The 14,437-nt window shown below is 37.3% G+C and overlaps 1 protein-coding gene across 2 annotated transcripts in view; it reads right to left on the bottom strand.

Annotated features, from left to right (window-relative positions):
• Positions 1-14,437, bottom strand: part of LOC129887389 (prefoldin subunit 3-like) — a 40,967-nt gene that overhangs the window by 22,517 nt on the left and 4,013 nt on the right. Inside the window, exons 2-3 of one of the 2 annotated variants that reach the window (XM_055962469.1) lie at positions 2,621-2,678; positions 1,443-1,514 (exon numbers count right to left, since the gene is read on the bottom strand). In XM_055962469.1, the coding sequence (XP_055818444.1) occupies positions 1,443-1,514; positions 2,621-2,678 (130 nt within the window). Of the gene's footprint in view, positions 1-1,442; positions 1,515-2,620; positions 2,679-14,437 lie in introns of those variants that run through there. The other variant, XR_008766341.1, reaches the window with a different exon arrangement.

Genomic DNA, 14,437 nt, shown 5'->3' with positions numbered 1-14,437 from the left:
GGGAGACTTTAAAGACTGTTAACCATTTGTTTCTACACTGAAAGTACACTCAACAATTATGGAGAATCTTTTTGAGTCTTAACGGCATTTCCTAGACTATGCCTAATAAAGTTTCTGAGGCTTTAAAGAGTTGGGAGGAAGCAGTAGTACTGGCAAAAGACAGAGGCAGATGGAGACTTATCCTTGCTGCAATATGGTGGGCAATATAAAAAGAGAGCAATTCTAGGTGTTTTGAGAGCATAGAGAATAGTGTGCAGAAAGTGAAGCTCAACTGCATTTTGCTATTGTGTTTTTTGGTGTAATCAGTTATATTCAAATGATCCTGTCTCTTTAATTGATGTTTTAGACTTAATTTAGCCATAGAGAGGTAAGAATTGGGGCCACTTGTATATAAGGTTTCGGTACAACCGATGTGCTGTTTTGTGATATAATACAAAGTTACCAAGTTCCAAAAAAAAAAAGAAGCATGCACTTTTAATTCTTGATTTACGCTCAAGCCCCATCACCTTTGTCGCATTTTTTGCACCTTTCTCTCTTAAGAACACTGCAGAGAACATTCTTCCATGGTTCTTTTTCATTTCTTGTTAGTTACTTTTGCCATTATTATGAAGCAGCGCAAATTTAGATGGCCAATACGACACTTAACTTTAGTGGAGTTCACAAGAAACAAAAGAAATTCACAAAATGGTCAAATTGAGATCATTTCATTTTTTGATAGCTACATAAGCACAACCAAAAGATTTGTGGCTTAGATTTTACTGTGTAGAGCAGTGTTTTGGGTAGGGTCACTCATATTAGAGATGGAAATACACATATTTAAGTATCGGAACTAAAGGGCCATTGGTTCTACCAAATCCACCAATTAATATCCTATACAGCCACTTCAAGTCCCAAATTTTACCTAATACTGAAAAGACTCTCCACCACCTTAATAAAACTATCTACTATAAGAGAGTAGTAAATACGTTGAATTGTTTCACCACTGCACGATAAATTATTCTTTTTGATAAGGGTGATCAGACAATTGTTACACAACTTCAGAAAATTTATTTGCAAATGTTGCAAACATGCATGTCCCGAATTTATAATACTCCCTTTGTTCCTTTTTAGTTGTCAGTTTCCTTTTTGAGAGTCAAACAATATGAACTTTGACTAACATTTTAAGATGTATATTTTAATCATATTGATATGAAAAAAATTACAATTTATAGTATTTTTCACATAGTTTTTGAATACCTAAATTTTAATTATAAAATATCGAATTAATGTAATTTAATTTAGCTTTGAAAGTTAGTACTCTCGAAAATCGCAACATGACAACTAAAAATGAACGGAGGGAGTAGTTAAAATGATCTGATGTCAACCACCAGATAATGTGCACATAAAAAAGAGTGGCAAGACCTTCTATTGAAATTTTTTTTAAAAAAAGCACTAGAACAAACCTCACCACTGCCCTTCTTAGCTTGCAAAGTAGCAACTACGTCCAAGCATTTCTCTATATCAGGAATCTTTGCCTGGCATAGACAAAACAAAGATAAGAGAAACTCTCCACAAATCCGAGTAGAACAAAATGAAAGCATTGCCTAGAAAAACTGAGATATTTTCGGTATGATTTTTATCAATCGTATCGTAGAATCTGACTTCATTAGTGAAAGCATGGATGAAGATGTCAAAAATGCGAGGGAAAACCTTTGGGACTAATCAGTATCACAACATATATGTTTACAATTGTATAGGCAGGCTAACTTAGCTGATCCCTATTTCCAATGGTTTTTTATATTGGGAACGGCACCAATATGTTAACCACGCTCTCAGATTTCACTTTAAATTGAGAGTATCTTCTACTTTAAATTTCAAAATAACCCATTAGTAGCATGAGTCAGTCATACTGGCAATCGGAAGCTAGCAGATGTGGAGAAATTCAACATTCTATAGTTCTGCGACGCATAAGCTATCTTTGAAGGTCAGGCGATTTCAGTCTTTAGATATTAGAGAAACCATTCATCTGTAGAGTGATGTAATTTCTGTAATCCTCATATGTTGGTCTAACAAGTAAATTTGAGCACTATTCATGGCTTTGACATGAAGCAACAAATTGAGAAAGGGCAATCTTAATCCACTTGCATGAAACATTAGTCTGAATATTTGTAGGGAACTGATATGATCTCGTAAGTAACATATGATTTAACATAGTTCATTTTTCTTTCAATCTGATGAAAATGCTATGTTGCTCGGACTCTTAAAAAATGTCAAGGGGTGCGTGTCTGATTCTCCAAAAATAGTGTATTTTTAGAGAATCAGACATGGGTGCGGCATCGAAAGTGAAGAGTCCGTGCAACATAGTGAAAAGGCTAATCACATCATTAGGTCTTGATGGTATTCCTAGAAAGCAACAGCAATACACGTGAAACTTAAGCATGGTTCTAAAACATCCCATGCGCCTTCTGACTAGAATCAACCATTACAATTCAGAAAGATGAACACTTATCCACTTAATTTCTCTAAAAAAACAGAACAATGATATTACATTAATCCAAGGACCAGTCAAATGTCGGTACCCACATCAGGACAGACTTAGTTGTGAATAGAACTAAATGTGAAATAAGACACAAACATGTACCTGAAGATCCCTCTGCTGAGCCAGAAGTTTCATTTCAACCACCCTGTACTGCTGAAGTCTGCAATGGATGGCATACATTGAATTTATCATTAAAAGATGCTATATATTGAAATATTAAAGGAGAACTAACGTAACTAACCACTTGCATATATTTTAAAGCAGGACTATTGATATGCATGGCTTTGGGGCTTATAACTTTTAGTAGTGACAAATATTCAGATACAGCAACCCAAATTGGATATGATTACAAATTTATGATATATGAGTTCTAGTATACAGGTCAAATCATAAAAGAAAAAAAGAAACAAGATAGTTCCAATTTTGTCCAGAAATTCCAATGTGATTTTATCGTTTCAAAAATAAATAGACTCCTACAAGGCTACAAAACTTGAAGAACAAGAAAACAAGGCATGAGCTCTATTGATTTTAGCAAAGCATGAGAATCCTTATTCAATAGAACTAAAACTGATAGTGTGTAGTTTTGATTGCTAACAAACATGATGCAGGAGCCAGATATTAAACATATCTCAAATAAGGACCGGTAGTGTTTATGACAACTAACTATTGAAGAACCAATTCCTTAACATGTCTACTGCAAGAGTTGATTACAGAAGTACACTGCAAGAAGTGAAGGAATCGGGACTCTTGATCAGGTGCAAAGCAGATTCCAAGTGTAAAGGATTCCTTGAGGAATTGGGATTATGGCTAATCACATGGATCAAGGAACAAGAAACTAACATGGAAATATTACCATATTTGCACACATGGAAGGAGCTTTGGAAATAGGAGAAAACAAGTGGGAGCCAACACGTGAATGGAAACCAAGTTTGAGAAGGATTAGGTTCTTGGCTTCTTGAATCAATTCTTGCTTGATTTGGAGAAGGATTCGGCCAAACCACAAGAAGAGAGCACTTAAAGAGAGAATACATTCAAAGTGTCTTCGTGTGATAAAGAGTCAGCTAACAATGTGAAGAACTTATTCCTATCAAGATTTATCATTACATTTCTCCGTTTCTAGTTTGATTCCTTGAACTTAAATTGTAACATTTTATATTCATAGAGAATTTGTATTAGGTGTTTTTTCCTTGAGTTGTAAAGGCTTTCAAGATTGGGGTAGAAACTTGAAAGGCAGAGTTGCAACTAGGAAAAGGGTGAAAGGTGCTAGAGTTAGCCCCTTTGGTTTGTAACCATAAAATTGGCCCAAGGTTTAGTGAAGATCCGAGGAAAACCCTACTGGGGTATGAAGTGATTTTTGACTCCTGCGAGAAGTAGTTCTCCACATAAAATCCTTGTGTTGATTATTTATTCTGCATTTCTTCATGAATAGTAACTGAAGGATCCTGATTCTTCAATACATAGGTGGGCGGGATAAAATAACATATACAGTCAAACCTGCTTATAGTGGCTGCGTTTGTCCAGAAAATTTATGGCTGCTTTAGTGAGTGCTATTATATGTGAGAACACAGACTTCATACGATGATGCAATAGATAACCACATTCCACCCACAACTTCTTTCGTGTTACAGCACATACCACGAGCACTTATGCCAAAAACATGCTTTGACAACTGAGTCCAAAGGTATCTTCAATCAAATTCCTTGAATATATTTATGAATTTATTCAATTTAGACTAAACCGATGCAACAGTTTAGCTTGGTCCTTTGGATAAATGATATTGTATAAGCAAATTACAAAGTGAAATAAGAATCTACTTGATGCTACCTAAATTTTTTTGAAGAGCTCACTAATTTGTATACGTATCCATTCAGGTTGAAAACAATTTATCATGCCAGGTTAGAAGGACCAGGGATTCCTTAAGTAAAACACAACAAAACACATTGAATTTTAATAACAAACCAACATAGTTTGGGAAAGACCAGATGCACACTTCCATATTTGTAATCACACTGATTTTATTTATTAATCAGAAAACAAAGATGGATATCAGATTCACAAATGGGTTATTTTGAAATTTAAAGTAGAAGATACTCTCAATTTAAAGTGAAATCTGAGAGCATGGTTAACATATTGGTGCCGTTCCCAATATAAAAAACCATTGGAAATAAGGATAAGCTAAGTTAGCCTGCCTCTACAATTGTAAAGATATATGTTGTGATACTGATTAGTCCCAAAGGTTTTCCCTCGCATTTTTGACTAATTAACATATTAAGCAAACCCTGAAGTAATAAACAAAAAATAAGAAAAGGAAGTCAGGAACTAAACCAAAACTCATCAATTCCCAAGTATTCAACACGTAATAACACAGAAATGTAATTATCAGAGGCTTCAACATTTATATAATAACAAACTTCCCGGAAACTCCCTAAAGATTGGAACCCCCACATCATAGCCAAACAACAATTTTCTAGTGATACAAACCCCGAAATAATATTTATTTTTTAAAAAGAAAGAAAGAAAGAAAATGAAAATGAGATATCAGAGAGGTTTAATTTTTATATAATGGAAGTAGCAAATTCTCCAGCACCCAAAAGAATGGAATGTTTCTATCATAGTGTCATGATATGAGAATACCAGGAACCAAGGTCATTCGAGCCCAAGAGAAAGAAAGGCCCAAGTCAGCTGTTGGCCCAAGTAGTTTACATTGCTTTAGCCTTTCTGTATTTCCAGAATATGCTTTTCATGTAATTGCATTAGTAGTCCTTTGTAATTTACGATTCCTAGCAACAGAATGCCACAAGTCCTTTACATATTAGCTGTCCAGTGTCATTTAGTTGTCTGTACTGTCATTTTTATTGAATTTATGAATATCAATATTCTTCCTGTTCTCTTCCTTCTATTATGTAATATTACTCACAGACTGAGCTCAGCTAGAGCTCAGATCGTGACATTGGTATCAGCGCTCACACGGTTCTAGGGCCGAAAATGTCAGATAATTAAAATTTCAAAGAGTTGGAGGATGGTACGAAGAAGCTCGAAACTCAACTTCAACCCATCGCAGCTGATAATACCAAATGATTTGAAACCCTTGAAACTAATCAGAACTTGTTCTCTTCTCAGCTTCAGGAAACACAGGAGACAAACAAGAAGCTGGAGTTGATCATTTCCCAGCTTGAGGCAGTGAGACGAGCTGATACTACTCCTTCTCTGCTGCCTTCTCCTAAGTCTATGGCTTCGAGTGCTCAAGGACCAGTGGCCCTTTACGAAACCGGTCAATCATCGAACTCGCATGCAGGTAACACCTGTTGCGACTCCTACTAGTTACCCTGTTGAAAAGGATTCAAATTTCCTCCCCTTTTCTCACCAGAGTTCCCCTCTTCATACTAATTCCATGTCTACTGTTCCTTTGATTTCAAATACCCCTCGTGTCCAATATTCCACTACCTACTGTTACACTCCCTCACAACAACCCTCCCATGCTTCTTCTGCCTATCCAAAACACCGTTGCCGCCATGACCCTGTCCTTAATTTTTTCAAAGCCAAAATCATCTTCTTTCCAGAATTCAATGGTACTAACCCCAGGGGTTTGTTACGAAAATGTGAGCAGTTCTGAAATATATCAAATTTCGACCAAAATAAGATGAGCCGTGTCAGTCCATATGAAGGAGAAGGCTGACATTTGGTTTGATAGCCACATTTTGGAGAAAAGAGGCACTAACTGGCCATTGTTCTCCGTGGAAGTGTGTCACAGATTTGGCAATGTTAGATGTATGGACATTGTGGATGAATTTAATAACCAAAAACAAAGTGGTAACGTAGAGAGGTATCAAGAAAAATTTGACGAGCTGAAATCCTACATGTTGTTAGTAAACCCTTTTCTCAATGAGAACCATTTCATACCCAGCTATATAAGTGGTCTGAAGTCAGAAATCAAACCCCTTGTGGGAATGGCTAACCCCACATCCCTCATGGACGTTTTTGAAATGGTCAAATCCTATGAAGCTTCCTTCAAAGCACTAGCTAGATCCATCACTCCCAGAACCAATACCTATTCTCCTAACCAGACTGGATCCAAAGCCATAGTCCCTTACCAAATTACTCCACAAAACCAAAGAGCCATAGTCCCTTACTTGGGACCTAGCCAGTCATCACAACCTAGATCTTTTGTTCCTAGACCATCAGCTCCCTTCAAACCAAACACTGTGCTGGAAGACCTGAGAGAAAGGGGACTACCAAACACTGTGCTGGAAGATCTGAGAGAAAGGGGACTATGTGATAGATGACATGAGAAATATTTCTCAGGTCATAAATGTAAGCCAAAGACATTGAATGCCATTACTACTTGGGAGGGCATAGCACAGCAGTAGGATCCAGTGCCAATCATACATGAGGAAGGAGAAAACAGAAGAAAAACTTGTGGGAGAAGAGGAGATGATGGAAGTTTCTGTATGTGTGGCTCTAGGCATTGATAACTCACTGTGAACAACAACAACGTACCTAGTGCAGTCCCATAAAGTAGGATCTGGGGAAGGTAGAATATACATAGACCTTACCCTTAGAGCCCGTTTGGATGGGCTTAAAAAAAGTAACTTTTATGTATGAAGTGCTTTTAGAACTTTGAAGTGCTGAAAGTTATTTTTATAAATAAGTAGTTGAGTGTTTGGATAAAAGTGCTTAAATGAGAAAAATGATGTGAATTTTATGGTTAAAAGAATAAAAAGGATAGTTTGGGAATTTCGTTAAAATATAAGGGATATAAAAGTAATTTTCATGGTCAAAGAAAATGACTTTAAGCACTTAGAAAAAAAAAGTTAGGAATCCTAACTTTTCATTTTTGACTGACTTTAAGAACCTTATGGCTTAAAGTTAGCATTAGGCAAACACGTCCAAAAGCTAAAAAGAGGCTTTAAGTTGATCCAAACCAACTTAAAGCCCATCCAAACGGGCTCTTAATCTGGAGGTAGAGAAGAAGTTTTTGGAAAAACCCTCAGCTCAAGGAAAAAAAGTTCAAAGCAGTACAAAAAACAGAAGTGAAGTAACCATGGCAAATACTAAAGAAAACATAACAAATCATTCCGAACAATAACTACAATAAAATAATACGACAATCGAAGAACAAAAAACAATAGATAGTAACAGAAATCTAAGGACAAGAAACTAAAGGAGTAATTCTACAACTAATAATATGGAAGGATAAGCAAGACAACGCTCTACTACCTACTAACCTTCCACCCTAATCCATGTCCTCCACAACCTCCTATCTACGGTATGTCCTCGGTGTGCTAGAATGTCTTGTCTATCACTTCTCTCCAATACTTCTTCGGCCTACTTCTACTTCTCTTGAAACCATTCATACCTAACCACTCACACTTCCGCTCTGGGGTATTGGTTCATCTCATCTTCACATGCTCAAACCATCTCAACCTCATTTTCTGCATCTTGTCCAAAAGCCACTTTCACCTTGTCCCGATTTCTTCATTTCTAATCACATCCCTCCTATTAATCCCAAGCATCCCTCACAACATCCCCATTTCTGCAACTTTCATTTTCTGAACGTGAGAGTTCTTGACTAGCAAGCAGTCCGCCCCCATACAACATAGTTGGACTAACAATCACCCTATAGAACTTGTTTTTAAGTTTTGGTAGCACCTCTGATCACACAAGACTCCGAATAAGAGCCACCATTTCATCCATTGTTAATATTTTGAGATTGGCCAAGAGGGTATCCTTGAAGATTCTGATTGATTCAGGGTCTACCCAAAGTTTTGTGGATCCAAAGGTGCCAACACTTTGAAGTTGGATATTGTTCCCTATCCAACTCTTAAAAGAGTCAGGGTAGCTAATGGCCAAATGCAATGTGAGGGCTATTGTCCACAATTTTGGTGGAAAATGCAGGATGAATGGTTTAGATTTGATACGAGGTTGATGAAAGTTAGCGGGGTGGATCTCATTCTAGGAAAAGAGGATCTCTATTCTCCAATCATTCTACGTACTCGACCCCACATTATTGCTTTCTTTAGGGATGATCATAGGGTAACTCTTTTGGGCCACCAAGAGGAGCACAGACTGATTGCAGGTGAGGATCAAAAGTTGCACAAAACTATTGGGCGAATGTTGAGGACAGATAAATGCGATATGCCTTATTAAAAGCTTTCCTCAGAAAACAGTTACTCCACAGATTCTAGAAGCACTGGGTTCATTGCTTAAAAAAATTCCATGATGTATTGAAGAACCAAAGGAGCTACTTTCCAACCGGGATTGTGATCACTCAACACCAATGATCACTGAAGCTCAACCTTTCAACCTTAGGTCATAGGTATTCTTTTGATTAAAAGAATTCTATTGAAAGTATAGTTAGTGATATGTTAAGACTCACAAACTATTGTACCAACTCACTCTTATTTTGCTTGTTAGTTAAGGAGGGAAATTATTGGAAGTTGTGTGTTGATTATAGGAGGTTAAACTCTTTTAACTATTGAGAACAAGTATACTATACCAATGGTGGAGGATCTATTGAATGAATTGCCTGTCTCTAATTTGTTCTCTAAAGTGTGTTTAAGATCATACTATCATCAGGTTAGAATGAAATAGGAAGATAAGTATAGAACTACTTTAAGGACCTATCATGGCCTATGGCATTTTTAGGTAATGTCGTTTTACCAATGCTCCTACAACTTTCGAATCACTTATGCACCAGGTCTTTTGCCTTTAGCTCAGGAAATTTATACTAGTCTTCTTTGATGACATCTTCACTTACAGGAAGTCATTACAAGACCATTTAGACCACTTAAACACAGTCCTGCAACAAATTAGAGAGACTCCGTCGTTTTCACAAAGGTCTAAGTGTGAATTTTTTTTTTGACAAAGGTAACAAGTTTGTATATAAATCTTCAGCACCAAGGCTGGGATCCCAAGAATTTACATCATAAAGCTACATACAACTGAGTAGGCTCAGCAACCCAAAAAAGACAACCTATCTCTAGGTCCTATTTCATCTTACAAGGATCCTAAGATGTGTACAATTGCTACAGGATCATCTATATACTCAGAACTACACCAATAGAAAAAAGTGATAATGCAGTTCATTTTAATCCTATGTAAAGGACTACAGATACTTTCAAAACATTTTGAATTTCTCCTCTTCCAAATGGTCCACCATATCACTGCTCCATCTGTTTTTGTCTGCACTACCACTACCCTCATTGTTCCAGCTTACTAGAGCCCAACCTGCCCTCTCAGGCATAGTCCACCTTATGCCTCTGAAACTAGTAAACAGGTTCCATAGTTGGCTAACCACTTTGTAGTGTAAAAATAGATGGTTGATTGTCTCTGCCTGTAGCTCACAAAAATAACATCTTGGACACATTTGTATACCCCTCTTCATGAGGTTTCTTGAGTTAGAGCAGCCTCTTTCACTACCAGCCAAGTGAAGACTGACACTTTGTAGGGGATTTTCACTTTCCATCTAAGCTTCCAGGGCAAGAAACTGCTTTGACACCCGATCTGATTCAGATTCTTATAAGCAGAGCTGACTGTGAAGAAGCCTTTATTATGGCATTTCCATCAGAGAGTATCTTCTCCTTCCTTTGGTCCTATATACTTATCTAAAGTGCCATAAAATTCAGCCAGTCTTTCCACCTCCCAATCTTGCATCAGTCTTTTGCATGTCAGGATCCACCTTTGAGGAGTCCATATTTCTTGCAGAGTAGATTTCTGTTGCGGATTTAGTACATATATATCTGGAAAAAAGTTGCTTTAGACTGCCAATTACCAATAATCTTCCCAAAACATGATCTTCCTTCCACTATTCACATTGAAACTTGTTCTTTCAAAGAAAACATGCCCCAAGTTTCTGATTAACCTCCACAGACTGATATCATAAACAGAAGTTACTTCTTTAGTCTTCAAAAAATCTTCCCTCTCATATTTTTCTTGAATCACCCTAACCCACAATGTCTGCTCTTCTTTAGGGGATCTCCACAGCCGTTTCATAAGCAAGCTTTTGTTCTGTTTTCTCAAATTTTTTATGCATAGCCCTCCATGCTTCTTAGATAGGATTACAGTCTCCCATTTAACTAAATGGAATCCATTGTTCTCCTTATCACCATTCCACAAGAAATTCCTCCTTATGGCATCAATTCTTTCTTCCACTTTGGCTAGAATGGGGAAAATTGACATCAGATAAGTTGGCAACACATCTAAGACTGAGTTGATCAAGACTAATCTTCCCCCTCTGGACAACTATTGTGCTTTCCATCTTGACGGTCTCTTCTCACATCTCACCACCACTACATTCCAAATCTCTTTGGATTTGCTTTTTGCTCCCAAAGGCATCCCCAAATAGATAGTTGGTAGTTTCCCTATCTCTCAAGAAGGCCATCTATTGTGGATCAACTAGCTTATGCATCACTTTCTTCAATCTTTCGGTAAGAATTTTGGATATCAACTTGTATACACTTTCTACTAAATTGATTGGTTTGATATCTCTCAACTCTTTGGCACCATTCTTTTTGGGATGAGAGCTATATATGGCTCTTCTCAAAAATCTCACAAGAATGAAAATTCTGAATAGTTGCAATCACATCTTCCTTCACAATCTACTAACATTTTACCAAAAAACCCATAGAATACCCATCTGGACCTAGTGCTTTGTCTATAGCATAGGTCTTAAGCCCAAGTAGAACTTTTTCCACTTCAAAAGGTTTTTGCAGTTCTTGTTGCTCTTCTGTATTGATAGTAGAACATTGATTCATATTGTAAGATGGCCTCCAATTCTCACTATCACTATACAGCTTCCTGTAAAAGAGTACAATCTCTCTTTTGATGTCTGCAGCCTCCACCAATTCTTGTCCTTCTACTACTAGTTTATCAATGTGATTTATCCTCTTGTAGTTGCAATTTTCTGAAAGAACTTAGTGTTCTTATCCCCTTGTTTTATCCACAATGTTCTTGATCTTTGTCTCTAAACTATCTCTTCCATTTTTACAAAATCTTTGACCACATTTGCTTTTTGGACAGCTTTTTTCGTTAAAGTTCTATTCTGCTGAATACTATCAAACTCAGTAATTCTGGTGAGCAATTCCTTCATCCTTTTTTCTAGATTCCCATATGTACTTGCACTCCATTCTTTCAATTTGGACTTCAGAGGTTTTAGCTTGGAAGCTAAAATATGTACTGTTAGGCTTCCCTTCAAATACAAAGGATGTCCACCATTCTTTGATTCTTTCATTAAAACCATAAGTCTCCAGCCACCACCCTTCAAACTTAAAATAGAATTTTGTGTGAATCCAACTTCCACTTGTTAGTGCAATTGTTGTATGATCTGAGCATACTATGGGTAAAATCTCTTGCTTCACATTGTTGAAAATTCCCCCCCCCAATTCAGTAGAATATAGTATTTTGTCAATTCTAGATGTAGCTTCCCTGTTACTTCCCCTGGTCCAAGTGTATTCCCCTCCTTCCAATTGAGGATCAATCAACACCGTTTCCTCAATTACATCAGAGAACTCATTCATGTATATTGAGGTTTTGTAGCAGTTCTTTTTTCTCAGAGGCATATCTGACAATGTTGAAATCACCTCCCAAAACCCAAGGTCCTAGAATAAGCACCTAGCAGCCCCAATTTCCCACCACACTTCCTGTCATTCCAGATTGCAAATCAGGGCATAAACTCTTGTCATATGCCAAGCAAAATCATTTACTCTTGACTTGAAGTTATAAGTCAGAGTATACAATCCTATCTCCACTACTTCCCCATCCCAAACTTTGTTATCCCACATCACCAGAATACCTCCCCTAGTTCCACTAGTTGCCCATATTTAACTCCTCTGTTTCCCCCATTATTCCCTTGTAATTTGGTTTCCTGCAGACATATGACATCTGCCTTCAATCTCGTAACAAAATCTTTATCACCCTCTTTTCCCTGCAATTTAATCCCCTTACGTTCCATGATATATTATCTTCACATTCATCATATATCTATAAAATTACCCCTCCCCCTTATTCTTGTACCTTTGCTTTTAAAACTCATATCAATTGTCAATCCCTCAACTTTTTCAGCCCTCTGATTCTGGAAATTTTTCCTGTTTGCTTCTCTGCTATCTTGGTAATTAGGTGTCTTTTGCAGGACATCTTCTTGAAGAGTGCCAGAGCTTCTTTTTGACACCTATCGAATACAACCCCAAACTCCTTGCTCATCTTGATTATATTTTGATGGGCCCATATAGACGCATCCATCTCCCCATCACTTTCCTCTTCTACTGATAAGTAATTTAAAGGTTTTGCTTCCTCAATGTTCCATCTCTCTTCCTCTGTACAATTCTCAATTTGCATGTTTGATTGGAAATTGTTGATATCTGATTGGGATCTTCCGTCTTCTATATTAGTGGCCGCATTTGCAAAAACCTCCCCATCTTCTAGTCTTGTGAGATCAGTCCGATAATTTGCTTGATCCTCGTCAGCTACAACTTCTCTCTCTCCAGATACGACGTCGAAGAAGACAATGTTTGTAGTGTTTACTTCAATCTCGACTAACATTGGATCGGCCATAGATAACATCACCACATTAATCTGTTTGGGTCTAAAGAGTTGAGCCTCATTAAAGATTGGGCCTGTAAAGACCTTCTTCTTTAAGCTCTTTTAATTTATTTTTTCCTGTGATCCGACTTTGACCGACCATATTTAAAAGAAAGCCTTTCCTTTTCAACATGTGTCAATGGGCCCATGCCAACTATAGGGTTTGAGGTCATACCCAGGTGATCCACCAACTTTTTATCAGATATATACCCATTATGTCTTCCCCTCTTCACCTCTTTTTACATCAATCTTTGCCCATCATCTTCTCCACCTTGCCGGCCACCACCATCATTTGAGCTTCAGACCAGATCGGAATAAAGAAAGTTGGTACTTTATCACTATCTTAACTTTGTTTGGAATGTCTCCTCCATCTCCTTGTATCTTTAATCTTGCCCACTTTAGGTGGTTTCTAAGAGATGTCTCTTCCTCTGTTTCTATCCATCCTCCGCATTGGTCTCCTATGTCTTTAAACATCTTTTTCGTCCATAAAATGGAGTGGCAGACCCACTGTTCTTATCCATGTTGCGACTTCACGTTTTGTGCAACATCTAACTGTTGGTGACCATCATTCAAGATGTAGCTTCAATTGTTTTCAGGCCCATTCTATATTAATGACATGTTTTGTCATATTTTTGTTTGGGAATTCAAACAAAAAAAGAGCACCCCCACCCCCCATTTCATAAATGCTTATGCCAACGGACTTCTTCCATGTATTGATGATTTGATGGCCCATTTCCTGATGTCTGCAAGCGTGGGTTTCTCCTTCAAGTCTACATTAAAACTCCCCACAATATATCTGTCAAGAAGACCCTTCTCCAGCTCTATGTCTCCACCAAGGATGGAGATAGCTTCGTTGTTGTGACTAATCAATGCTTTTGCTGCTTCCTTTGATTGCCATTTGCTAGTCCTAACTGAATTAGCATACATGATTTTTGGATCTACCATTCTGGGACTATTTGTAATAAATAGACCATTTTGGTCTTTAATGAAATTTGTTATCTTTAATGCTATGCCCCCCAGTCCCTATTAAATGCAAACTCTCTGGTATAATAATGACAGATCTGTTTCACCCTTGCATTGTTACAATGCTAATGAATCAGCATACATGATTTTTGGATCTACCATTCTGGGATTGTTTGTAAGAAATAGACCCTTTTGGCCTTTAATGAAATTTGTTATCTTTAATGCTATGCCCCCCAACCCCTATTAAATGCAAACTCTGGTATAATAATGACAGATCTGTTTCACCCTTGCATTGTTACAATGCTAATGAATCTGCCGAACTTGTTATGCTTTCCGGAGCAAAAAGATTATGCAAACTGTTCATTAAACTTCCATCTTCTG

Source organism: Solanum dulcamara, chromosome 4 (genome assembly GCF_947179165.1).
Source record: "Solanum dulcamara chromosome 4, daSolDulc1.2, whole genome shotgun sequence".
NCBI lineage: Eukaryota > Viridiplantae > Streptophyta > Magnoliopsida > Solanales > Solanaceae > Solanum > Solanum dulcamara.
Note: the sequence above shows the minus strand (reverse complement) of the source record. Positions and strands in the feature narration are given on the sequence as shown.